Raw genomic sequence first — 24,998 nt, forward strand, 5'->3', positions numbered from 1 at the left:
GCAGATGCATAGACTCACATGCAGCGCTAGTGTCTTAGTTGGAATTGAAATCGGCCATTGAGGGGGCAACCTATAAGATTATTACATACCAATGCCTTTGTAATCTATAATATTACAAACATATAGATATAATATGTCGTGCTAAAATACCCCAATGGCGGCCTTCAATTTCAAGTAATAGCTATCATTGGGAAGGCATAGGCATTGTGGGTCTATATCTCTTTAAGGTCTTTGATATTATTATATAAAAGCGAAATGGCACTGATTCATTCACTCACTCACTCATTCATAATCAGCAGAACTAAAAATCTACTGGACCAAATACGTTCAAATTTGGCAGGTTTGTTCAGTTGGCCATCTAGAGGCACAATAAGAACGGATTTGGAAAATTTCCAAAGATACGCTCAAAATCTACGTTTTCCAGCCTTTTTGTGTTTTCTAAGCTTTCTCAAGAACTAATTGGCAAAAAATGTTCAAATTTGGTACACAGGCTCAGCTGAGGTATAAAAATGTTGTATTGGGAGGGTTTCCTAGTAACGTCTAAGTTCCGCCAAAGATCGGCGTTTTTTAAACGTTTTTCCTGCGTTTTCTAGGTCTTCTCAAGAACTAGTTGACCATATTTGACCATGTTGATCATGTTCAAATTTGGTACAGAAGTTCAGCAATGATCTAAAAATTTTGTCTTGAGAGGACTCAGAATTACGCCAAATATACTCCCAAGATAGGCCGTTTTTACTGCGTCTTCCTAGCGTTTTGCCTCTGATCTGATGTACAGATTTTCCGGAGCTATATGTTCAATTCATCCTACATTCGATTGACTGACTGGCAATTCACCTCGAAACTCGAGAAAACCAGCACAAAATTTAAGGAAATCCATTTTGTCAGAGTGAACGTCATCTTTACAAAGTTTCCACACTTCTGACATAAAGTAACAGACTTCAACCATAAATTCCAAAATCAGTTATCAAGTTTTTATAATTGGTTTTTGTTGAAACTAAATTGGCGTTGAGGTGGCCATGATGAATACTGTCGATGAGGTGACTGTCGTTGAAGATTCAAGCTTGAAGTGTAAATTCCATTTTTATTTATGAATTGTTCATTATTTTTTGAAATTGTGATTGAAAGATTTCAATTCAATCGGTGTTAGCAGAGTTACTCGATTGTGGAATGGAGTTTTGAAGATTTGAAAATAACTGCACTTTGTTCATTTTTTTCTGAGGATGCTTCTCACATGAGCTACAGTCTTTTGAATGGGTGATAAGTGAAAAAATCTGGTGTGGTGCACTCACAACTTTCCTTGCCGTTATGAAAATTGATCACCTGACGCTAGTGTTCCCGCGCATCTCAAGTCTACTATTCAAAGATATTAGCCAGCTGGTGACAGGACAATAACGCTGGATACACTATCTCTTCATAGTAGGCCTAGATGATTTAATAAAATCAACAGTTGCCAACAGTTTGCAATGGCAAATCACATTTTCTCAAATTTCAAGCTTATTTTCAATTTTAGGTGGAAATGTTACTGAACATTAATTGTAGAGATTTTTTTTCTCAATCGTCATGCAGACGTGACAGACATATACAGACATATACATACAGATACAGACGTCTTTATTTATGCGTTGCAACATTCGAACACCTTGGGAGAATCAATCAATGATCGTCATCATAAACAGCTGCTAAGAAAGCTGTTCAATGATTGAAATAAGATATTCACAATTTTTTAATCACAAGTAGTTTGTATATTTTATCATTTTGGGGTTAACTGGCCACCAAAATTCCAAAAATGAAAATTGTTTTTACTGGCAAAAAGCTAAGTGATCGTGTGGATTTTTAGTGAAAAGGTGCTTTGAAGAAATTTGAAAAATGATTGTCTATTCACTCAAGAAAGTCAGAAAGTAGAGAACCTGAAACATAACTGCAATTATTTCTTATAGCCCTTATGGTCTGTAAATGCAGCAAAGAGGGTATAAATAAAAGAATATCAAGCTTTTTATAGGATAAATAGATTTCGTGATTCATTTGTAGAAATGTGCTCAACAGAGATTTGACTTTTTTCTGGAAAATTAGATTGCTATGTTGATTTAATCCAGTGAGCTCTACTGTGTTGTATTGTGATTTCATTGAGGTTATAGATATACTCCTCTTTCACGCCTAATTTGAAACCTCAACTCAGTTACTGTTGAATATTGTTCAAAAATGCTGCTGAAACTACTTGACCCATTCTTTGATCGTATGGAAAACACGATAGTTGCTTTGAAAACCGGTCTCAGCAATGTTCATTGTTCGGAAACTTGTGTGAACTTTTTCAAATATTTGTCGTTCGGAATTTTGGCAGGTATAGTGTTGACAAGTGTGCTATGTTTGTGTAAAATTTTGCTGCAATATTGCTATCAGGCAAGAAACTATGACGATTCAGAAATGGGTCTGCTGATGAACAAGACTGCTACCACTGTCCTCGAGAGGACAAGAAGTCTAAATCGCCCTGTAAGAATATGTGTAAATTTGGCAAAAAGAAGAAAAATCGAGAACGTAATAAGTATTGAATAAAACAATTTAAAAAACATATATTATTCTAATTATTTAAAAAAAAAATTGGTTCGAACCCCGCAGGTGGCATGGACGTTTGGTCGTCTCATCAATCACCCACCCTCTTTCCATTGAGGATTAAGCCTATACCCATTTCCCAGTGGTTTGGAAACTACTTAAAGCTCTATAGTTCAACTCATCCGTCTATATTATGAACAGAAACCATAGGCCTATAATTATTATGGGCTCATTGGAAGGAGCTTCTATCAGTTAGTGGATTTTTTGATAAAAGATTTGATGGACTGTGACGCTGATTACAGTTTTTGAATTATGTTTTTAATCATTCTGATACAATTTATCCAGTAATACCTGGATTAAGACAATGTCGTTGGATACTATGATCTCCAATTTTATCATCCTCCCCATTCCCCACACACAAGCCTGGAGTAGGCTATATTTATGAGTGCTGTCCAAGATTTGATGACGACCACGGCGCAAACGCGCTTCCAGTTGGAGAATAGCAAACTGAGTCCTGAGTGCCGGTTGCTCAAAAGCCGGTAAAATTTTAATCGTTATTATCTCCACAAATAACTGATAACGGCAACAATCTGAAAAGTTATCTATACTACCGCTGACTGTTTCAAAGCAGATAATCTCCAGCTGGTTTTTGTTTATATTGCTGGTTCTTATCTAGGCTACGTGTTACTATGACAACCTAGCGCGGCAGTTTTTGAACTTTTTTTCGTCAACAATGTTTCATGTATAACATGAAAATTAGTATTTTTTATTAGGTATAAGTTCATTTTAATGACGATATTCAATTGTATTGTTTGATACTGTATTGAATAAATAAAATATTATTATTATTAAATACTTATCAGAGAAGCCGTATTTTTAAAAAAGCCTTCTCTGATTGGTTCTCGTGAAATTAATCACGGTTAAAATTTAACCGGCTTTTGTGCAACCGGGCCTCAGTCAAAAATAAGAAAGAATAATGGAGAGTTTGCCTAGGTAGCCTACTCTTTTCAACTACGGTATTGGTCTTTTGATGTTATTAATAAATTCAACTTGAAGTTTTTTTTTAATAAACAAGCATTGTTGCCGACATTTTATCCCTGACTAAAATATTACTGAAATAAGAGAGATTTACTTCAAATGGTATTCATTCCTCAGAGCATCAAATCATAAAGATTTTCATTCAAATTATGCTGACAGGAATTAGTGAATCTCATGATAGGCTAGTGATCACGTGATGAAAACTGTTGTGCTGAGCAATGCCTTCTGAAGATGACTAATTTCTATTTATAGAAGGCAGGCACTGATTCTAACCTCCAAAAGCAAGCGAGTCGCCTAAGATTGATTATGATTGATTATGCTAAGGATTTTGATATGAAATTTTTACAATGTGACATCAAAGTTCACCATCGAATCTCGCTACAATTAGGCGCGCTCGTACTACAGTAGACTGATTACAGCTGATGCTGCAGCTTTGTGTCATTGCCAATAGAGTGCTCTGCTGCTCTATTTTTAATTTTGAATGAACTCAATTTTAGGTTATGTTGGTGTGTTGATTTGATTAATTGATATTTCAGTGATGAACAATGCTTATTGTTATCTGCTGAATTATTCCCAGTTGAAAATGTAAATCAATTGCTGCTGATTTCATAAATTTAGCAAATTATCCTCATTTCGTGTAGAAGTTTCTGCTAGATTTACGGATGGAAAAGACCTAGAATTTAATGAAATGGAGATTGATAACATAGTGTTGTTGAGGCTACAAGCTGGGAGTATCGATGATATTAAAGATGTTTTGAAAAATATTACAGAAAAAGTGAGTGTTGAGAGTTTTTATTTGGTTACTACAAAATAATAATTGTGTCTGATGTAAGTTCAATTACCAAATAATGGTTACGCCCTGTTTAACTTTGTACTCTGGACAACTTCTACTTGTTATCCAATAATCCAATTATGTTGGAACTAATCTAATTATTTATCATTATGCTTTTCTATTAGTAATTTAATACATTGTGAGGTAATGTAATGCCTTTCACATTTTGAAATGTTGCTAAATTTAATTTAGGTTAGCCTAATCCTTTTTACATTGACTGAGTTAAACAAGCTTTTAAATTCAACTTAACCATATTAAATGCATGTTTAATATAATCACAAGACATAATGCTATGCTGACATTTTGTAATACATCTCTTGGAAAATGCAAATATAAATCATCCACATCCTTCTTTATTTTTAATAATAAAATTGCAGTTGCTAAACTGTTTGAAAGATTATTTGAGTATACTATTCTGACTTGCAAATTTTCAATTGCATATTGGATATTTTACTATCCAAGGTAATATTCTTGATTAATACTTAAGGTTTATAATTTTTTTTCCAGAATTGTCAGATATTTCAATTCGACTCGATTAATACTTGAGTTTTATATATTTTTCAGAACTCTCAGAGATTTAAATTCGAAGAACTGAATGAATCAGACAGGAGAAGCAAGCTGTGGAGCTTGCTTTTCCATCACCTGAATAAATCTTCATCAGCGGGCTGCCACAAAGGATGTCTTTCTACAATAAGGATGTTAAGGTTAGTTCTTAAAATATGTATCATAAAATAAATCAACAATGAAATAGGCCTATTCCTTTTACAAATCTACGCTGACGTCATTCCTGATGAAACATTTTACTCAAGAGTTCAGGCCAATTGATACGATAATTTTGCTTTTTCAGTCGAGACGACACTAATCTAGATGCGATGATTGATGAACGATATGTGGATACACTGCTGATGCAGGCAGGTCTCTATCAACAGGATCAACTGCACGACATATCTGACAAACAAGATGAGCAACACAAATATGAAAGTAAGTGCAGTAATATTCATTTTAAAATGTTAACTTAGTTTTATATAGCCTACTGTATTCTTATGAATAAAATCAGTGCTTCCTATATTATCAATGTTGACAGTTCACAGTGAAAACGATAATGCCACTAGTTTTAAACATAATTTCATTATCATTATAGCCTACATCATTATTCTTACAGGTTGAATTCAAAACACTACAATAATTTATTTATCTAGGTTTTTTTAATCTGATGATGCTGTCTTTCAAATTCATTAATCAGGAGTCTTATTCACAGAAAGTTTTAGACATTTCAAGTTTTTTTGCTGAGGCTGATTTTCAGATTTTCACATTTGTACTAGGGAGAGATTCACTTTGAATTATTTGGATTAGTTGAATGAGAAGCATAGATGTAATATGTAATGCTAAAATATTGAAGTGAATCTCTCACCGTAGACTGTAAGCGTAATGAGTAATGGAAGTGATGGCATAAGACGAATAGACCTATAGTTGTTGAAATTCAACAACATGAAGTTGTAAGTGGGTTCCAATAATTTCATACGTTTTTATTCACTTTGACAACATTTTGAACCAATAAACCTATTTAAATTAAGTTTGTTTTTCGGTAATTCTTCAAAATTATATTATTTTTTATGTGTGAATATTTCCTATTTTAGTTTTAATAATGTGAAATATTTATTCTATGTTTAGTTTTGAAACATCTAAATTTGAAAATCTATTTTGTGAAAATAAATTGAGGACTAAAAATTTTGTGAAATGAAGAACTACAAGACTTAACCTATTTCGGACTATGTGTTATCTAAATTTGGGAGAGGAGTAGCACAAGGTTACCTAATTTTTCCTCTCCCTATCATTTTGATAATGTACTTATTTTATAAATGAATAAAGAATAAATACTGGCCTCGCTTACTAGATGTAGTGGTCAGTTACTACGAATTCGTAGTGTAGTCAATGTTGAATAATGTTTCTAAAATTTATATTCCTTTTTGGGTTAGACATAGATAATATTCTTCATTTATAATAATTATTCAAATTTACGTTGATAAAATCATACCAATCAGACGAGTTTCTTGCACATTTGATCAATAATGTAATCTAATTTCAACTACCGAGCTATAGTTATTTCTGTTGCTTCAGTTTTTAACTAACATCCCAATTATTGTGTGTTTTTCCAGCAATAATAGAAGCTCAGAAAGCGCTGTGCAATTTGCTATTCAATAGCAGTAAAGTGCAGACGATCTGCAGTTGCAACAGGACTATAGAATCGGTTGTTACCCGATTGAGACTCTTCAATGAACCAACACTGCCACATGATGTCAAAATATTCGACATTAAAATCCTTTTTCTGATTACGGCGCTTTCTCCAGCAGCTAGGTAAGCCGTATTTTTATAAACTTTCAGAACAATATTTTCTTGCACTAACTCTTGAAAAGCTTTGGATTTTATTGCCCAGTTGTAATGTGAATTGGGAGAATCATCCATTTATTGTGACGAATCGGGAAGTATGCTTCCACAATTTGTCGAAATGTTATTCAATTACAATTTATATGTATCACCATTAGTGATTAATGATAATAAGATTGATCTTTGGATTCAATAACCAATATCTCTTTATTATCTAACTATAGGAAATTTTATCCGTTGAAGAGTGTCTTTTCATTAGCATTTGAGTTCAATTGGAAGTACAGTTATTTGATTTGAGTTTATTTGACATTTAATTTTGAATTTACCGTTGGAATTTTGTTGAACTTCAGCTATAGTACAGTCAGCTTGAAAATGTGACCTGTGTGGTCACGAACCATGGTCGTGTACCAAATTAAAGTGTAGAAAACTGACAACATCTATGTGTTTTTATTTCATCATGGAACGTTTCTACAACATCGACCACAACTCAGTTGAAGTTTTAGCTATAGTCTCATATCTTATAGATAATATTAATTTGAATGATATGTGAGCTCACTTACCTAACATATCTCCTCTTCTAGATAAATATTATTCAACTATCACTACACCTACACCTACTCCAGTTCATAGGTCAACTTCAAAGTTAGTAGACAGACTGTCTGACCATAGGTTGAATGGGTCAATTTTTTTATACTGTCATCTCTATATCTGTGTGATTATTTATTTTGTATTTTTTTTTTGTTACAGAGTAGCTATATTCTCCATTTAGCTTCTGATTCGCTCAGGAGTTTTAACAATTTCTTGTTAATTGAATAAATACTACCTGAAATTCTCACATCCACTGATTCATCTGTGTTGGCCATCATATTAAATACTTAGTATCTACCCAATAAATCAGTGGCTAAGACAATTTTAAATAGCTTTTTCCTACAGTTACGTTGAAAAGTGGCCATTGCTGCACTGATTACAGAACGCAAAGAATCACTTTTCCGCTCTAGTGCGGGAAAAATTTTTCTGCACTCCAGATTTGCAACATGGCAACGCAAAATACTTAGTAGGTTATATGGAGCAACAGTGCAGCAAAATCAAAATGAAGTTGGTAACAGTGACTGCTGTGGTGCTATAGTGAGCAGAGGTGCAACCAAGCACAACGCGCTAATTATTATTCATATATATTATAACCAAGGACAACGAGGACTTTAGGATTTTAGGATTAAGGTTTTTATCAATAATAAAATTACACAGAAAAACATTTGATGCATTTCAGGCAATTTTACCCATAATTACCCACTTTTCATATTCAATGGTAACTGTAGGAAAAACTTAATGTGAAATACGTGCGCAAAGTTCCTCTGCTGCACTCAAGAAACCATTCCGCCCTCGCCTACGGCTCGGGCGTAAACGTTTCTTTCGGTGCAGCAAACTGTCACTTTGCGCACTAGTTGCACAAATAACTATTTTAAATATGGATATTTTTCACAACACAGAAAGTATAATGTTATAAGGAATTTCAAGTCTTTGATGTTGTTTTGCAGGACCAACAAGTGGCTATTGTTGTTGAAGTGCTGAAGGTTCTGTTCAACATAATGCTGAAGTCAACAACCACTCCACAGCTGGCGCATGATGAGGACGATACGGCCCAATTCATGAAATTGCAGCTTATTCTGAAGAGTATGCTGTTGTGCAAGACCACGCCTCCACAACTCATTCAATCTTTACACAAGTGAGCATTGTTTTCGACTTGGTTTCAATTATTTACTACAGGATTTGGAGCATCGAGATAAGTGTTTAATTGTTCTCTACAGAACAGAACTATAGTTATTTGTGCAACTAGTGCGCAAAGTGACAGTTTGCTGCACCAAAAGAAACGTTTACGCCCGAGCCGTAGGCGAGGGCGGAATGGTTTCTTGAGTGCAGCAGAGGAACTTTGCGCACGTATTTCACATTAAGTTTTTCCTACAGTTACCATTGAATATGAAAAGTGGGTAATTATGGGTAAAATTGCCTGAAATCCATCAAATGTTTCTCTGTGTAATTTTATTATTGATAAAAACCTTAATCCTAAAATCCTAAAGTCCTCGTTGTCCTTGGTTATAATATATAATAGTAATAATTAGCGCGTTGTGCTTCGTTGCACCTCTGCTCACTATAGCAGCCACAGCAGTCACTGTTACCAACTTAATTTTGATTTTGCTGCACTGTTGCTCCATATAACCTACTATGTATTTTGCGTTGCCATGTTGCAAATCTGGAGTGCAGAAAAATTTTTCCCGCACTAGAGCGGAAAAGTGATTCTTTGCGTTCTGTAATCAGTGCAGCAATGGCCACTTTTCAACGTAACTGTAGGAAAAGAATATAGAATGAAAACACTGGGACTTTGTCAAAAATATCCCCTATTTATTATAAAATAACAAGCATGATTATTGTTTAAATGTCAAAGTTATGAATTTTTCACACTGAAGATGACACCATTGATGTCGAAACATTTTTTACAATAAATAAGTGATATTTTTGACAACATCCTAGTGTTTTCATTATGGATAGGTATCACAACATCTCACCAGCAACAGTATCTCAAGTAAGAATATAGATTTTTCATATTGTTTCATTAAGGAAGCGTTTGACTCGGTGGTCGCGCTCATAAGCAATCAGATAATAAACATTTATAATTGTTGATATTAACTGTAATTGAGCTCTAGTTTCAAAATTTTCCAGTGTCATAGGAACAAAGAGACATAGGAAAAAATATTAGTTAAATATTATGATAAAAATATTTATAAAATTTAATATATAATTATGAAAATTAAAAAAATTATATTAGATGTGGATTTCGTAAACTTTGAATGTAAGTCGCCTTCTGTTTTTGTTTTTCAGTCATGTTGTGAACCTACTGACGTTAGCTCCGAATGCCTGCCACCGTGAACTGATCTCCATAATTTCTCCCAATGACACTCCACGAGGCCATGAGTTCAATGGCAAGAACATGGAGGCTGTGGCTGTGCTCATCGACTTCCTAGATAAAAGGCTCAATCAAGTAAAAAATGGGCAGGTGAGTGTTGGTTTTTGTTCAATAAACGTTGGTGCTTGAAGGGTAGTTATTTATGTCTTAAGGGCGTAACTCGACTTTATTGCGTTTTAAAAAATCATAAAATCAGATAGTTTTGGAAAAATTGAAAAACTCACGATCAACATACTACAAAAAGTATCTCACTGCAAGGCCATACTATCCAGTGACTGAATTTATTTAGGAACACAAAATAATACCATAACTTCAGATGATAGTGGTGCAAGATAAACCCACTGCCAATCTGCAAGATAACTCAAGAAATGGTCAAAATAGGCACTTGATAAACTGATATCTCGACTAATTGAAACACTCTCTTTGATCTGTCAGGCTGGCTACTAATGGTACGACATGCATGATACACATGTCGTCAATACATTGTTGTGTCATCACAGCGAGAGCGAAAAGCTCTACGTTAACGCTCTGACTCGGAAAGCCAATTTTATGACTCCAGATTTTTAAGCCAGCTAAAGTCTAGGACTTAGCTAAAACCTAGATTACATATTTTATTGATAAATCCAGATTGACTTATTTTATTCTATTCTATTATACATTAGCTAGGAATATTAGGCTATAAGTTGAAAATCAGGTAACATATTATCATAGGGTACTGGTAGGCTCAACTCACACTTACTCGACTCAGGTCGAGATGAGACTCGCCTCTAGTCGAGAGCATGTGTTTTCAAATGGTGACGTCGCGGAGACTAGAATCGATTGGTCTGAGTGTCACCATTTCGAAACACATGCTCTCGACTAGAGTCGAGTCTCTTCTCGACCTGAGTCGAGTAAGTGTGAGTTGAACCGTAGTGTAACTTACTGATCAATATATTTGTTTTTTGTATCATGTACTATGTTGTATATATTTGACTCTTGTATTGTATCCGAAGACCTCAGATATGGCTGCAATAAAGTTTCTATTCTATTCATTATAACTATTAGTATCTGCACCAAATATTTTGATTAGAGTGATCTGCTGTGATTGAAATGTTTGTTTTCCTGTTGCAGTGCTCAGACACAGAGACGCTGTGCCCAATCCTGACAGTGCTGATAGAGTGCGCGAAGAGTGACTCTCAGTTGCGCAAATACGTGCGCGCGCAGGTGTTGCCCCCACTGCGTGACGTCACCACCCGACCGGAACAGGGCGACAAGCTGCGTAACAAGCTGTGCCGGCTGCTAACATGTCCCGTCACCAATGTGCGCGACCTCGTCGCAGAACTGCTGTTCGTCCTCTGCAAGGAGAGTGGTCAGTTCATTCAAACTCATAAACAGTCATTCATTCATTCGTTCATGCATTCTTTCATTAATTTGTTTGTTCATTCGTTCGTTTGTTCACTCATTCATTCAATCATTTATCCATTAATTATAAAAAAACAGATTAGCAGCTTTAGTGTCGGGGATGAAATCTTCAATTTAGCCACAATAGACCATTTGACAAAGAAATTCAAAGATAATGTCTGGAACCCAATTTTTGATTCTGCTGCTATATTGGGGCTAATTGAGAGGTAAACATATTTAAAGAGCCCGTCTCTTAGCCCTCTGCTAAAGGTGTCAAACCGCAAAGTTGACACTTGTTGCAAAATTGAAGAATTCACCCCCGACACTAAAGCTGCTATAACAATTGGAGGAAAACATGAAATTGTGAGATAGTTCATCAAGTTGAAGAAAATTTAATGATTTTTAATCCTACGATTAGTATTTATTTTTTCGATGCATTTTTGGAGAGTTATAAGCTCTAATTTGGATGAAAACCTGTGTTTTTGAAAATTTCACTGTTTGAAGACCTTATATCGCGAAAACTATCTAAGATATCATAGAAATCTACTACACAAAACTTGTAGGAAATTTATCAAGCTTCATTTTTCCAAGATATAAACGTTGACTTTTGATGAGTTTACCTCCTTACTACTCTAAATAGAACTGCGGAGTCATAAACTTTTCCTTCTACACCCTTTTTTGAACATTCATTACCTGGACTTATTATTTTACAGGAAATATTGATAGACGCTTATATGTTAGGCATTTTGAGTGTCATTACACTATTAGTTTAGTATAATAATAAAATTAGACTTAAATTCTTGGAAGTAAAATATAAACTATATTTTAGGAATTCTGATATTTATAGAATTTGGGAGTATAGCGGTTTTTGAGTAGTCATATAGCTCTTTCTCAGTGATATCTATGTGATATGTAATTTAATATGGATAATAATTTGAATTTGATGTGTGTTTAGTGGCTCGGATGATAAAGTACACGGGGTACGGGAATGCAGCGGGGATGTTTGCAGATAGGGGGCTGCTGGGGTGCAGCCGACAGGGGGGGAGTGCCCCCTATTACTCCAGTGACAGTGACGACAGTGAAACTGAGGAGTACAGCGCCTACAAGGACAGGTAAACCATCTACTAATCCTTGCTTAATTCATGTTCTTCATCTCCTACTCATACATTATTGACCGAGCCAAGTGAGATCTAAGATTCAAGTCGACGGTTTTGTATTTTTCTTTATGTTTATATTCATGTTTTTATGTTCCGCATTTACAGCGAAACACAGCAATAGATTTTCATGAAATTTGACAGGTATGTTCCTTTTTGAATTTCGCGTTGACGTATACAGACGGTTTTTTGAAATTTTGCATTTTAAGGATAATACCATAGCCACCTCTAATACAAGGCCCCGGCCTACGATATTGCAACGTCGCAGTGTAGGCCTGGAATCTAATACATGATTGGTGAAAAAGATTTTAGAAAATACCAGCTGATCTTTTTCACCAATCATGTATCAGGTTCTAGGCCTACGCTGCAACGTTGCAATATCGTAGGCCGGGGCCTTGTATTAGAGGTGGCTATGATAATACTAAAGGAAAGGAGTCTCCTTTGAACGCCAATATTACAGTAAAAATCAGACTTTGGAATTATTCATCATAAATTAGCTGCTAATGATCTATAATACTACCCGTTCAAAAACATCGAACATCTTGAAAATGTATCTTTCCATCAACGTTGTAGACAGTTGCAGCCAGACTTGATAACAGCGCTCACACTCACATTCCGGGACGACACGTCAGGACAGAAAGCTCTATGTTTATTTAGGATTTTTTAAAATTATTTATTAATTTTTGAGAAAACATAACAACAGGTCAATGTAACTTACTGAGCGCGAGGTCTACTACTGTTCACAGAAGTAACTTCATAATTCATGCTCTAGACCTGGACTCATCTTCGTTTCATGTCATACTCTCCTCCAAAATCATTGTTCGTTATCTAATTCAACACTGCAGTGTGAATCACTGATCTGAATAAATAAATGCAATAATTATGAGTGATAAAAATATCCTTTTATCATATTGAAAAGTCCCATTAATGTGATTTAAATGGAATTAGAATGAATGTTGAATAACTGTCATCTGGATGTAGGTAGTTTTTCAAATCCGTTGCATAAGCACGTTGCACTCATGGACATTAGTAGCGTCCGGTAGCTGCTACGGGAACGTGGAATGGGAAATTCCCAGAACTCAAATGTTCATGACATTTCCATGATATTGTATTGGTCGGCGGATGCTACTACATGAAATTAGTAGCTAGTGAATGCCAGTGATCTCCCTGTGTACAGTATAGAGCTGTTATTACAGTACAACTTTTAAATTATAGCACGTATCAATAAACCATTCATAATGCAGGATTGATGGTCAATAACATTTTCAGTTACGAAATGGAAATTTACAAATTGAAAGCGTAGCATACGAGATTCTTACATGGCCCGAACCATCACTATATTGTGCATAGTATCTTCATATGCCAGTGAGCCCCTCAGGGAGGTAAACTCGCTCAAAATTCAGCTAAAAGCAGTGGAATGTCAAGAGAAATAATTCAAATTATTGTATTGAGCTATTAAATGCAAGCAATTAACAATACAGCTAAAAGCTGTTTTTTATTTGTATGGATGAACTACTACTATTTTTTCTTATGCACTTTCAAAAACATCCTGTTAAGGTGCGTTCATTCTTAAGCGCCACGAACACGCGCATTTCACTTCTCATCAGCTGATGCTAAGCTTATATTAAAACATCAGCTGTGAATTACTAATAGTGGGTAGGTTTGTGATTTTGTATTCAAATTTTCAAAATAAATGCAATATTTCTCAAGTTTTTAATCTATTGTGATTCATTCTGTTATTTATTAAGAGTATTACGTCAACCTTCAAAATTCAAAATCTTCAAATTATTATTCCTGGACCAAAAATCAAGTGACAAAGCAGTGTGTGATTACATAACCTTAACTTTTGGACAATATCAACATTTTATTAAAATCTTTGGAGAGAAATAGTACAGGCTCAGTCTAGTTTTTCCTCCAATGTCATAATAAATTATATATTCTGTGATATATATATATATATATATAATATATATATATATATATATATATATATATATATATATATATATATATATGATTATAGTGTTTTATACAATAAATGGAATGAAATGAAAAATATCTGTATTCGTACAGAAACAGTAATATACAGATATAATAAGCATAGTTCGTTGCACATAGCAACCTTCATAAGCCTCTTCATATCCTCAAAAACAACTAAGGAGTGGGTCAATTACGTTGATATAATAATTCGAAGAATATGTGTTGAGTATGGTTTTTTGTTTGTCTAGGATCAACCCTATTCTGGGATGTTACGAACCTGCCAAGCCAGATCCGACCAATGGAATGACCGAGGAGCAGAAGGAGTATGAAGCACTCAGGCTTGCCAACATGATGGACAAACTAGCCAGGTACTGTATAGTAAAACAGCATCCCTAAATATTATGTAAAAACTTATGAAAATTAATTAAATCCCTTGGTCCTTACACTTTTCCTCTACCCAGAATAAATTATCTACCATAATACTATCATATAATTTATTATAAACAATATTTATAACTATTTATTTTACTATCATTCTTCGCTTAAAAACGTTCTACAAACATAACCTACATCTCCAATGGTAAACGCTTATTCTCTGAAGAAAACAAGTTGAGAATTTATCAAAATATCCGTGTTGCCAAATTGTGCAAAATGTCAATCTTTTCATGCAAGCACTTATGACTGGTTACATTCAATCTGACAACACAGTCGATACATGGTTGCCTTATTGAATATACTCAGTCATATAGCCTTGCATGAAAAGGCTGCAATTTTGCACATTGGATATTTTCTCCAAGTCTCAACTTGTTTTATTTAGTATATAGACGCCGACACAAATAGAGATGCCACCTTTGTTATTTGAGTTACCCTTTCACCCTTTGGTGAAAGGGTAGTAGTGAATGAAGTCACTCAACTACATTGGGAAAATATTAGTATTTTGGTCTCATCTGTGTTCACAGAATGAAATGCCTCTCCAGTTAGCTTAATAAACACTGAATAAAGTTGAGACTTTGTTTTTCACTTGACTTTTTTCCAGTTGAAATATTCGCTTTGCCAAATTGTGTGACCTTTCCATGCACACCCATATGACTGATTATATTCAATGCGATAACCCTGCATCGGCTGTGCTATTCAACCATACTTGCATGAAAATGTCACAATTTCGCACAGTTTGGCAACGTCTCAAATAGTTCAATTCCAAGTATACTTTGTGGAGGGATATGAGTATTATCATAGAGAAAATATAGCAAAGAAGATATCCCATGATATAGGTCGGTTATGTCCTATTTCTAGTAGATTTTTTGTTAACTCAAGCCGATTACTGTCACTACTGTCTATTATTAGTGTTAGCCGGATGAGAATGTAAGAACGGCACAGTAAGAGAGACTACTAGCGTCACATAGCTCCACATAAATGAACTACTTGGGTTATCGGCTTGATTTAACAGTGAATTTTTTAACATAAACGCCCTATACCATGGGATATATTCTTATGCTATTTTTTCTCTATGACAATATTCATTTTCTCTACGGTATTGTTCACTTTTGGGGTGTAATAATAATTATATTGAAATGCATAACAGTTGAAAAACAACCACGAAAAATAAAAAATGGGTAGTTTTACGAGGTGGAAATGTAATAAATTGTTAAAAACAATGTCATTATTCATTTCTTTTTCACAAAGAACGACAAAATGCATTTACGCACAGATGTGAGCCTAGCAAGCTAAGCCCACTGTGTGTGGGACTCTATTCGTGAGTTTAGAGCCCAGGCTATTCATACATTTATCTATTTATTTTCCATCTGCGCAATGTAATTGATTTGAATGTTTGTTTTTTCAGAGATGGGCTAATTCAGCCATGTAGAATAGGCGAGGATGGTCGTCCGGAGCCTGTGGAGCATGTGCTGCAACTAGCAGAGAGCAGCAATGGACTAGTCAAGAAAAGCCACTTCAATAACTCTTCTCATCACAGCGATGAAGACTGATCTATTCATCAAATAGTCCCTTAATTATCTCATTTAAACGTTCTTAAGCCCAAAAGCCGGTTAAATTTTAACCGTGATTAATTTCACGAGAACCAATCAGAGAAGTCCCTTTTGATAAGACGGCTTCTCTGATTGGTTCTCGTGGAATAATAATTAAACACAGTTAAAATTTAACCGGCTTTTGTGCAACCGGCACTTATTGTAGTGGGATTCACTTTAAACTGTTGAATGGGTAGCATTGGTGTTATTTATAATTAATGCTGACAATTTTAAGTGAATCTCATGGAGATTTTCGTAAGTCAGTCGAAATGATAGGACTACATGGTTTTTGATTCTCAGTAACCACCGCCTTCTATATAATATTTGATTCTCAGTAACCACCGCCTTCTATATAATATGATAGATCTGGCTCTGATTCAATATATTCCCGTATCTCTGATATAATATCAATAATTGCTGATTATTTTAACTAGTAGTTCTGTGAACAGTAGACCAAGCATCGTTATAAATCACAGCCTCTACTGTCCATCAGAGTAAATTTTGTCCTGTCGTGTTGTGTAAATAAAATATATTATGAAATAATGAGAAAATATATTTGAGATAGAGTTGTTCATAATTGATCGAGCGAAGTGAGGTCTAAGATTCAAGTTGACTGTTTTGCATGTTGATAGTAAACGCGACAATAGATTTTCATGAAATTTGACAGGTATGTTCCTTTTTGAATTGCGTGTCGACGTATATATATAATGTTTTTTGATATTTTGCATTTCAAGGGTAGTATAAAAGGAAGGGAGTTCCCTCCATAGTCAAATATTACTGTAAAATCAGACTATAGAATTATTCATGATTAATCAGATGTCGAGTGAATTATTCAAAGTAACATAGTATTTTCTCTCGACCTTTCTTTGCTTTCAACTCGGGTTGACCAGTTGAAAGTATGTCTTTGGCAAATTAGGTTTTTTTTGGTAGTTGTTTTCAACAGATGATTAGTATTGTCCCAATCAGCCATTGGCCATTTTCATACCGATATAATGTCTCCAACACGACAGAATTATTTACTCTGAGGCTGTGGTTCATAACTGCGCGAGGTCTACTGCTCACAGAACCACTAGTTTTTCATTATGTTTCTCCATAGTCAACAAACGATTTGGCAACAGTGCGGAGGTAGAAAAGGATAGAGCTATGTGCTTTGTCTAATAACAGAGTTTAGTTTCCGTCATATAACACTACAGAATAAAGCAAAGCTTGGGTAGTATATGACACGTCAAAAGTATCGAGTACAGTACTCAAAAAAAGTAATCATAAAAGAGAGAGAGAAAAAAAGAAGAAAATCAGAACATACAAAGGAGTTGAAAAAATATGCTTGCAAAAAAATGCCTACACGCGCCAACAGTTGGAACTTTCCTCTAAACTGTACGGGGATGCATCGATCAATTTAGCTTTTATTGCATTCTTAAACCTTTCTGAGCTCTCAATACATTTTATTCCAATAGGAAGAGAGTTATGCTCTTAATTCGCTATAATGTGGCTCTTTCTCTAAGCTTGCTGTTCTGTGTTGCGGGTACTGAAGATGAACTATCTGGTTTCTAGTATTGTAACTATGATGGATATGACTCTCTCTCAATATCTTGTCGTTTTTCTTTGCCATAGTTGCAATTTTGAGGAAGTACAGTGCAGGAACTGATGAAATTCTAAGTCTACTAAAAGAGTTTTTACATAAGGCTTCAAGTTGTGGACAGTTGTGAGGGCTTTCTATTGCTTTTTGAAGACAGAATTAAGATTATTTTCTCCACTCCCCCAGAGCATTATGCTGTATTGAATTATCGACATTAAATAACCATGCAAGACATTAAATAGTGTTTTTGTTCCAACTACATTCTTCAGTACTTTCAAAGAGAAGCAGACACTTGAGAGTTTGTTCACTTGAGACAGTTTCTGATTCTGACTCCCAAAAAGCAGACTTCATCCTGAACAATCTCATCCATCTTTTGGCTGATTGTGCCACTTAACTTACTGGTCTCAGTCAATTTGAAATCCAATAATTTAGTTTTGTTTATATTCAAACAAAGACCGTTAGCCTGAAACCAGATGTTCATTTGATTAATAGTCTCTTCAGTCCTCTGGACAACTTTTTCCCACGTTCCAGTCACAATCCTTGTGGTATCAACCGCAAAAAGAAAGACATTGGACGTGATATTGTCTGGAAGGTCATTCACTTAAATTATGAATAACAAAGGGTCAAGAATAGTTCCCTGTGGTACACCGCAGGGTATATTTCTCCATTCTGAAAATAGCTTATCCCATTGTTATCATGTAACTTCACTTTCTGTTTCATATTTAATAAATAAATTTCAAAGAAATTTAAAGCTGAGATATCCAGGCCATAATAGTTCAATTTGCAAAGCAACAGGTGGTGATTAACCATGTCAAAAGCTCTGGAGAGGTCGCAGAAGATCCCCATTGCATGTTTTTTCTGATCCAAACTCTCCAGCACATCATTTACAACATTAAAAACAGCATTTCTAGTTGCATGACCTCTGCGAAACCCATGTTGATTTTTGAACAGGATGTTATTTATTTCTAAATAAAATAATATTATTTGAGTGCCTGGCTGGCTCAGGTCTGATGTCAGAGTTTTCAGGTCGCAACTGATCAATTTCAGGGCCTCTGACATGACCTAACGACTGCTTTTTAAGCAGCCGGGACCGACGGCTTAACGTGTCCATCCGAAACACGGGAGTGGCCCGAGATAAATATCTTGCCCGGCCGGGATTCGAACCCGGAAATATTCGAAATATTTTGAGAGTTGTTCATGTACAACTCTTTCAAAAATCTTGGAAAAAACTGGCAAAATTGCTATTGACCGAAGTTCTTTCTGATTCCCTTTTTTGAATAGGGGTTTCACAATAGCATATTCTAGCCTACTTGGGAATTCGCCAGTTTTCAATACCAGATTTATAATATAAGTTAGAGGTCCTGATTTCAGATGTTTGGATGCTTTTATAACTGAAGATGGACTTTCATTCCAACCCGAGGAGGGGGAGCTGTTCAATCTTGCTATGATACTCACAACACTCTTCTTAGAAACAGTTTTGAAATTGAATGAAGATGTACATCTTTTCGCTTTATTCAAGAGCTCAGAACATTTATCAAGAGATTGTGAATTTAAGTTTGAAGAGGATGAAGTTATAAAAAATCCAGCTTGGTCTTCTGTTTCGGATTAGTTATAACCTCTTCAGGGAGATTTATATCTGGGATTGCGCTTTGTTTTAACATCCTCCAATTTCTTTCTTCACAACCTTCTATGTTTCTTTATTTATGTTTTTAGACTTGTAAAAAAATTCATCATTCATCTTCCTTTTTGCAAGATTGATAACCTTCTTCAAAACTGTTTTTTATTTTTTTAAATATTTCAATAATCCTTCAGTTTGACTTTCTCTCTTTTCCTGGCAATACTATTCCTGATTCCATTTGTCAACCATCTCTTCCTATTAGAGACCATAATTTTTCTTTTTTTGTTGTGCTGATTGGGAAAGCCTCTATGAATTTATTATAAAATGAACGGAAAAAAGCGTTGAATGCACCATTACTTGATTTTTCTCTCATACAGTCATCCCATCGTACAGAATTCAAAAGCTGGAGGAATAGGCCCATTTTATCTTCGGATACTATTCGTTTTGTAATGAAGAAAGAGTTTGATTCGTGACTTTTTTAATTCAATTCCAATAGCCATGTGGTCGGAGATACCCAGCTCATGCAACGTACTTGTTATCAGATTGTGATTAATGCTAGTGATAACATTATCAATACAAGTTCCAGTAAATGGGGTGATTCTCGTCGGTTTATAGATTACTGTGTTGAGTTGATGAGATCGGATCAAACGACTAAATTCCTTGCTAATGTTATCATCCACCAATAGATTAATATTAAAATCAACTCCAATAAATAAATATTTGGTTTTAGAGCCATTTCTTATCTTTTCAAAAAGCATCTCAATTTTATGAAGAAATATCAGTGCGTTGCTATTTGGGGTTCTGTATATAGATATGAATAAACAAGTTTTCGGTTTACCTCCCACTCTTACAACTACTTCAGCAGCTGAGCACTAAAAAATAGTTTCTTCTGCCAGCTTGTTCAGCAAAGGATAGCAACAGGTCAGACAAGGATAGCAAACCAATCTTGTTTATTCAAGAGTCAAGAGTCAACGTGATATTGAAAATATTTTTAATTAAATAGAGTTCAGTCTGATACATGTGATGGGATAATTCGATTAATCAAATTGCTCTAGCCAACAGGAACTTATCGTAGTATATTAAACAGTTCAAAACTCAAAACAACTCAAAAGCATAAAAAAAAATATTTTATAAGAATAAGTAATTTTAATCAGTCGATTCTAACGTTAGTTATTAATAACAATAGAACAAAATGAACAGTCTTAAGGCCCATTAACGGCTAAAATTATGCATTCAAACAAGGTGGGACTCGAGCTATACGAATGTATTTTTTTACCAATAGAACATTACACTAATTTTCCTACAGTATCTCCCACTCTATCATATTTAATAGGATTGGAAAGTACCTAGGTTTACACTTGATAAGGTTGTACACGTCGCCCCTAGAAACCCCGACCTTCCACTTGTGTGTGGTCAGTGGTCACAATCCTCACAAAATACCTCAATTGGGACTCCACCAAGCCACCAAAATAAACAAGCCTCCACGGTAAAACCTTCTACAACCTTCACTTTCTGAAATATGATAAATTAAATTATCTCAAGAAGTATAATTTACAAAAAAGGTTTCATCCTCAGAAACCTGTACCACCTTGGCAACTTGAAAGTTCCCAAATCGAAAAATTTGAAAAATGTCACCAGTAGAAAGCTTCTAAAAGTGAGATGCATAACCTCTTGATACTTGTAGAAATGCCACTAGTAGCGCGACAGCGCCGTGGTCGTCATTGGTTGCGTGGTAGTCATTGGTTGCGTGGTAGTCATTGGTTGCGTGGTAGTCATTGGTTGCGTGGTAGTCATTGGTTGCGTGGTATCCATTGGTTGGCCCTGTGGAACACACTGTCATCATAGAATTCCTGCAGGCTATAGTATGGCTTTTGTTGTAGGTGTCTCTTCAGTAGGTCCTTGAAGGCGCCTATGCTTTCGATATTTTCTATTTCTCCTGGGAGATGGTTTTAAATCCTGCTGCATAAGTATCTGGGCCCCTTTTGCGCCAGTCCTGTTCTCACTGCCAGTATATGGGTGTCATTATGTCGTCTTGTGTTGTATCCATGTATATGTTGGTTCCGTTGGAAATAGTCCGGTCTTCTTTTAACCATCAGCTAATTCAAAGATAAGGAGGGCTGGGGGCTGGGAGTGGTAGTATTCCAGTCTCAATAAACAAAGGTTTGCAATGTGCCAGGTAGTTTTCATTGCATATAATTCTAACAATCCTCTTCTGCAGGAGAAGCACTCGTATTGCGCTATGGCTGCTCCCTCAGAATGTTATGCCATAATTCATTATGCTCTGGAAGCAGCCATAGTACACCCTCATTAGTATTTCGGTGTCGAGTAAGCTTCGCAATCGGCTCATCATGTAACAAACTGCAGTAAGTTCTTTTGAAATAAGGTCAATGTGAGTCTGCCACTTTAAGTTGTTGCTGATAGTAACTCCTAGATATTTTATATTTTCATCGACCTTTACACTAGATCCCTCAAGTCTGAGAAGAGGTGTTGAATCATGCTTATTTCGGTTATAGAACTGCATGGCTCTAGTTTTCACTTTGTTTAGTATTAGCCTATTAGCATGGCACCAATCACTCACATCTTTTAATCCTTCCTGAGCTCTGATATGGAGGCTTTTCATATTGTCTTCCTGTATTAGGTGACTGATGTCGTCTGCGAACAGCCACACTTTTCCCGTTGATATATCATCAGGCATGTCGTTTATGTAAAGTAAGAACAATAACGGGCCCAGATTTGAACCTTGAGGGACTCAAGGTTTGTATTGGCGGTGAAACGGATGATTTATAGCATATAGTCATTCCATCTTGTACTGAGTGTCATATTTACAGTCTGGGTTCTGTTCTTCAGGTAGGTGGCAATCCATCTCCATGGTTTATTCTTTATTCCTAGGTTTGACAATTTATGCAGGAGTATGTTATGAGAGAGAAGGTCAAAAGCTTTCGTCATATCATAAAATATACAAATTTGTTCTCCAATTTCATCAAGATTCTCATATATTTTAGTTATCAGATCAAAGATGGCGTCGTTTGTGCTCCTGTTTTTTTCTAAAGCCGTATTGGTATTCATTGAACAATTTTCTTTTTTCTAGGTAGGGTATAAGTCTCCTAAGAAAAGCAAATTCGTATATTTTAGAAAAAAACACTGAACTGAAATGGGTCGATAATTGCCTACTTGGTCATTCTCATTTTTCTTATGGAAAGGTATTACTTTCGATATTTTAATTGAATCAGGGAACTGGCCTTGGTCAAAAGATTTGTTTATCAAGGTTGATAGGTGTCCGGCTATTGAGTCTACACATACCTGCATCAAACTACAAGGAATATCATCCACACCAGAGCTAGACTTGGCACTTATTTGATTGATGATATCCCTGATCTCTTTTGTGGTAGTTGGCCAGAGCTGGAAGTCACTATCTGATATTTCATGGGCTGTATCAATGTTGGGCTCAATTGTGGTGGCTGTTAACTTCCGAATTTCGGATATTAAATAGTTATTGAAAATATTTGCGACCAAACCAGGATCGGTTATAACCTTCTCATCTTGTTTCAAGCATATATTGTTGTGGACTGTTATATCATCATTTGTTAAGCATTTCACAACATTCCATGAAGCCTTACTTACATTTTTGATTTCTCTATTTTGTTTTTGTAGAATTTTCTTTTGGTTGTTTTACACAGGTAGGAGTATTGCTTCTTAGCTTCATTGTACTCATTTTCTAGATGTTGTCCTCCGTACTTGTGTGTATGCCAGTATAATTCTTTCAACTCATCTCTTGCTTCAACAATTTCACTCTTCATCCATCCAACATTGAGTGAGTTCTTCCTTTCTCTGTAAATCATCTTAGGGAAGCAGACTTCAAATATATGTAGAAAATTGTTGTAGAAGAGCTTAAAAAGCTCTCGCTTGCATCGTAGGTATGGTCAAGTAAAATAGTCAAGTTGGCTATGACGGTATGTTCTGTGGTCCACTCTAGTGTGCTGCTCGGAGGTCACATGCAGGTTATAAGATCCAATTAAGTCATAGAGAATATCTTTTTCACAGCTATCTACAAGGCTGTCAATATTGAGGTCGCCACATAAGACAATTTGGTGATTAAAGTATGAGTTTCTGACCATGCATGAAGTATTTTCAAAAATTTCCATGAATTGTAGGAAATTAGTTCGATAGGGTGGTCTGTATATATTTATTAGTATAAAACTGTGCTTACCGTTTTTTTACAATTACACCACAACATTCAAATATTTCCTCGATACAAACTTCTTTCAATTTGGCTACCTCAACCATAAATTATTTGGATAGTTTACTGAGCTTTCAGTATAGAAAACCAAACCAGGTACAACGTAGAATCTATACTACGCGTGTATTCTCACTTAGTTTACTATCAATAAGGTTCAAGTTGTTATTTAGGGCTACTCGTATTTACATACAAATAAAAAATCACAGCACCCTTTCAATATAAATTTAACATGTGTCGCACTCTTTAGTCATTTCAAGTGTCAGTTGTTTCAGAAGAATAAACTCGCCAAGAATAAAAATACAGTACGCAAGTACAGCATAATATAGACAAAGACACAAAAATTGAGAATCAAAGCACCCCTTCAATGTAAATCCAAACATGATTCGCACTCTTCAGTCATTTTCAAGTGACCCATCCTAAAAGGAGGCTTCGACCCTTAATCCTCACGTTCCCATCCACACACCACACCGCAAATGCACACTACATTATTTCAACTCTTACCAAGCTTACAGAATTCATCTGAATCAAACTTTAGCAGCTCTTGCTCCATAAATGATTTCTCTCAATTATACTTTTATAACTTTAAGCAAATTAATTCTCGTTCAAGTTAGTTGAACAAGACAAATAAATTTTTTTCCATAAATGATATCTCTCAATCATACCTAAAAAATATAAACATTTAAAAAATTAGTTCAAATTAGAACACTTTTAAAGCTTTAAACAAACTAACTTTCCTTCAGTTAGTTAAATAAGACAAGTAAACTTTTTTCCATGAATGATTTCTCTCAAAAAGATAGCATACTTTCCCTTAACAAATTCTTTACAAAAGCTTGAGCACTATGGCGTCATACACCATGAAAATCGTGCAACATCAAAATACAACATCATAACTTACCGCATGCAGTAAGAAGATATCCTGCTTTGGCCAATTATATACTTGAAAACTAAAACTTGTTTTGCTTAGGCGGTATTGTGAGCAAAAATTCTTCGTATGCCGTCATCATTTCATCGGTCATACCGCTGTCATCTGTTTCCGGTCTACCTTCGCAATGGAATCCATTGTCACTCAGGAACTCCTTCTGTTCATTGGTGAGCATCTCGCCGTCTGGGTCAACGTCAGCCGCCCAGCTTTTCTCAACTGACTCAAGACGGCATTTGCCATTGTCTTCGACACTAGTTGTGTGACTTTCGACGAGACCCCAACCACATTTCGACAGCTCAATCACATTAGACAAAAAGGCCATCGTTATCTTATCCAAAAAAGACAA

At 35.3% G+C, this 24,998-nt stretch overlaps 1 protein-coding gene across 1 annotated transcript; it reads left to right on the forward strand.

Annotated features, from left to right (window-relative positions):
* Positions 1–4,072: 4,072 nt before the first annotated feature.
* Positions 4,073–24,680, forward strand: LOC111048486 (synembryn-A). The gene is made up of 10 exons (XM_039439430.1): positions 4,073–4,360; positions 4,982–5,121; positions 5,265–5,398; positions 6,574–6,773; positions 8,338–8,525; positions 9,677–9,851; positions 10,872–11,109; positions 12,097–12,253; positions 14,524–14,643; positions 16,116–24,680. Exons 1-10 carry the CDS (start codon positions 4,274–4,276, stop codon positions 16,258–16,260), a joined length of 1,584 nt encoding a protein of 527 aa, XP_039295364.1. The 5' UTR covers positions 4,073–4,273; the 3' UTR covers positions 16,261–24,680.
* Positions 24,681–24,998: the final 318 nt, after the last annotated feature.

The sequence above is a fragment of the Nilaparvata lugens genome, chromosome 12, assembly GCF_014356525.2.
Source record: "Nilaparvata lugens isolate BPH chromosome 12, ASM1435652v1, whole genome shotgun sequence".
NCBI lineage: Eukaryota > Metazoa > Arthropoda > Insecta > Hemiptera > Delphacidae > Nilaparvata > Nilaparvata lugens.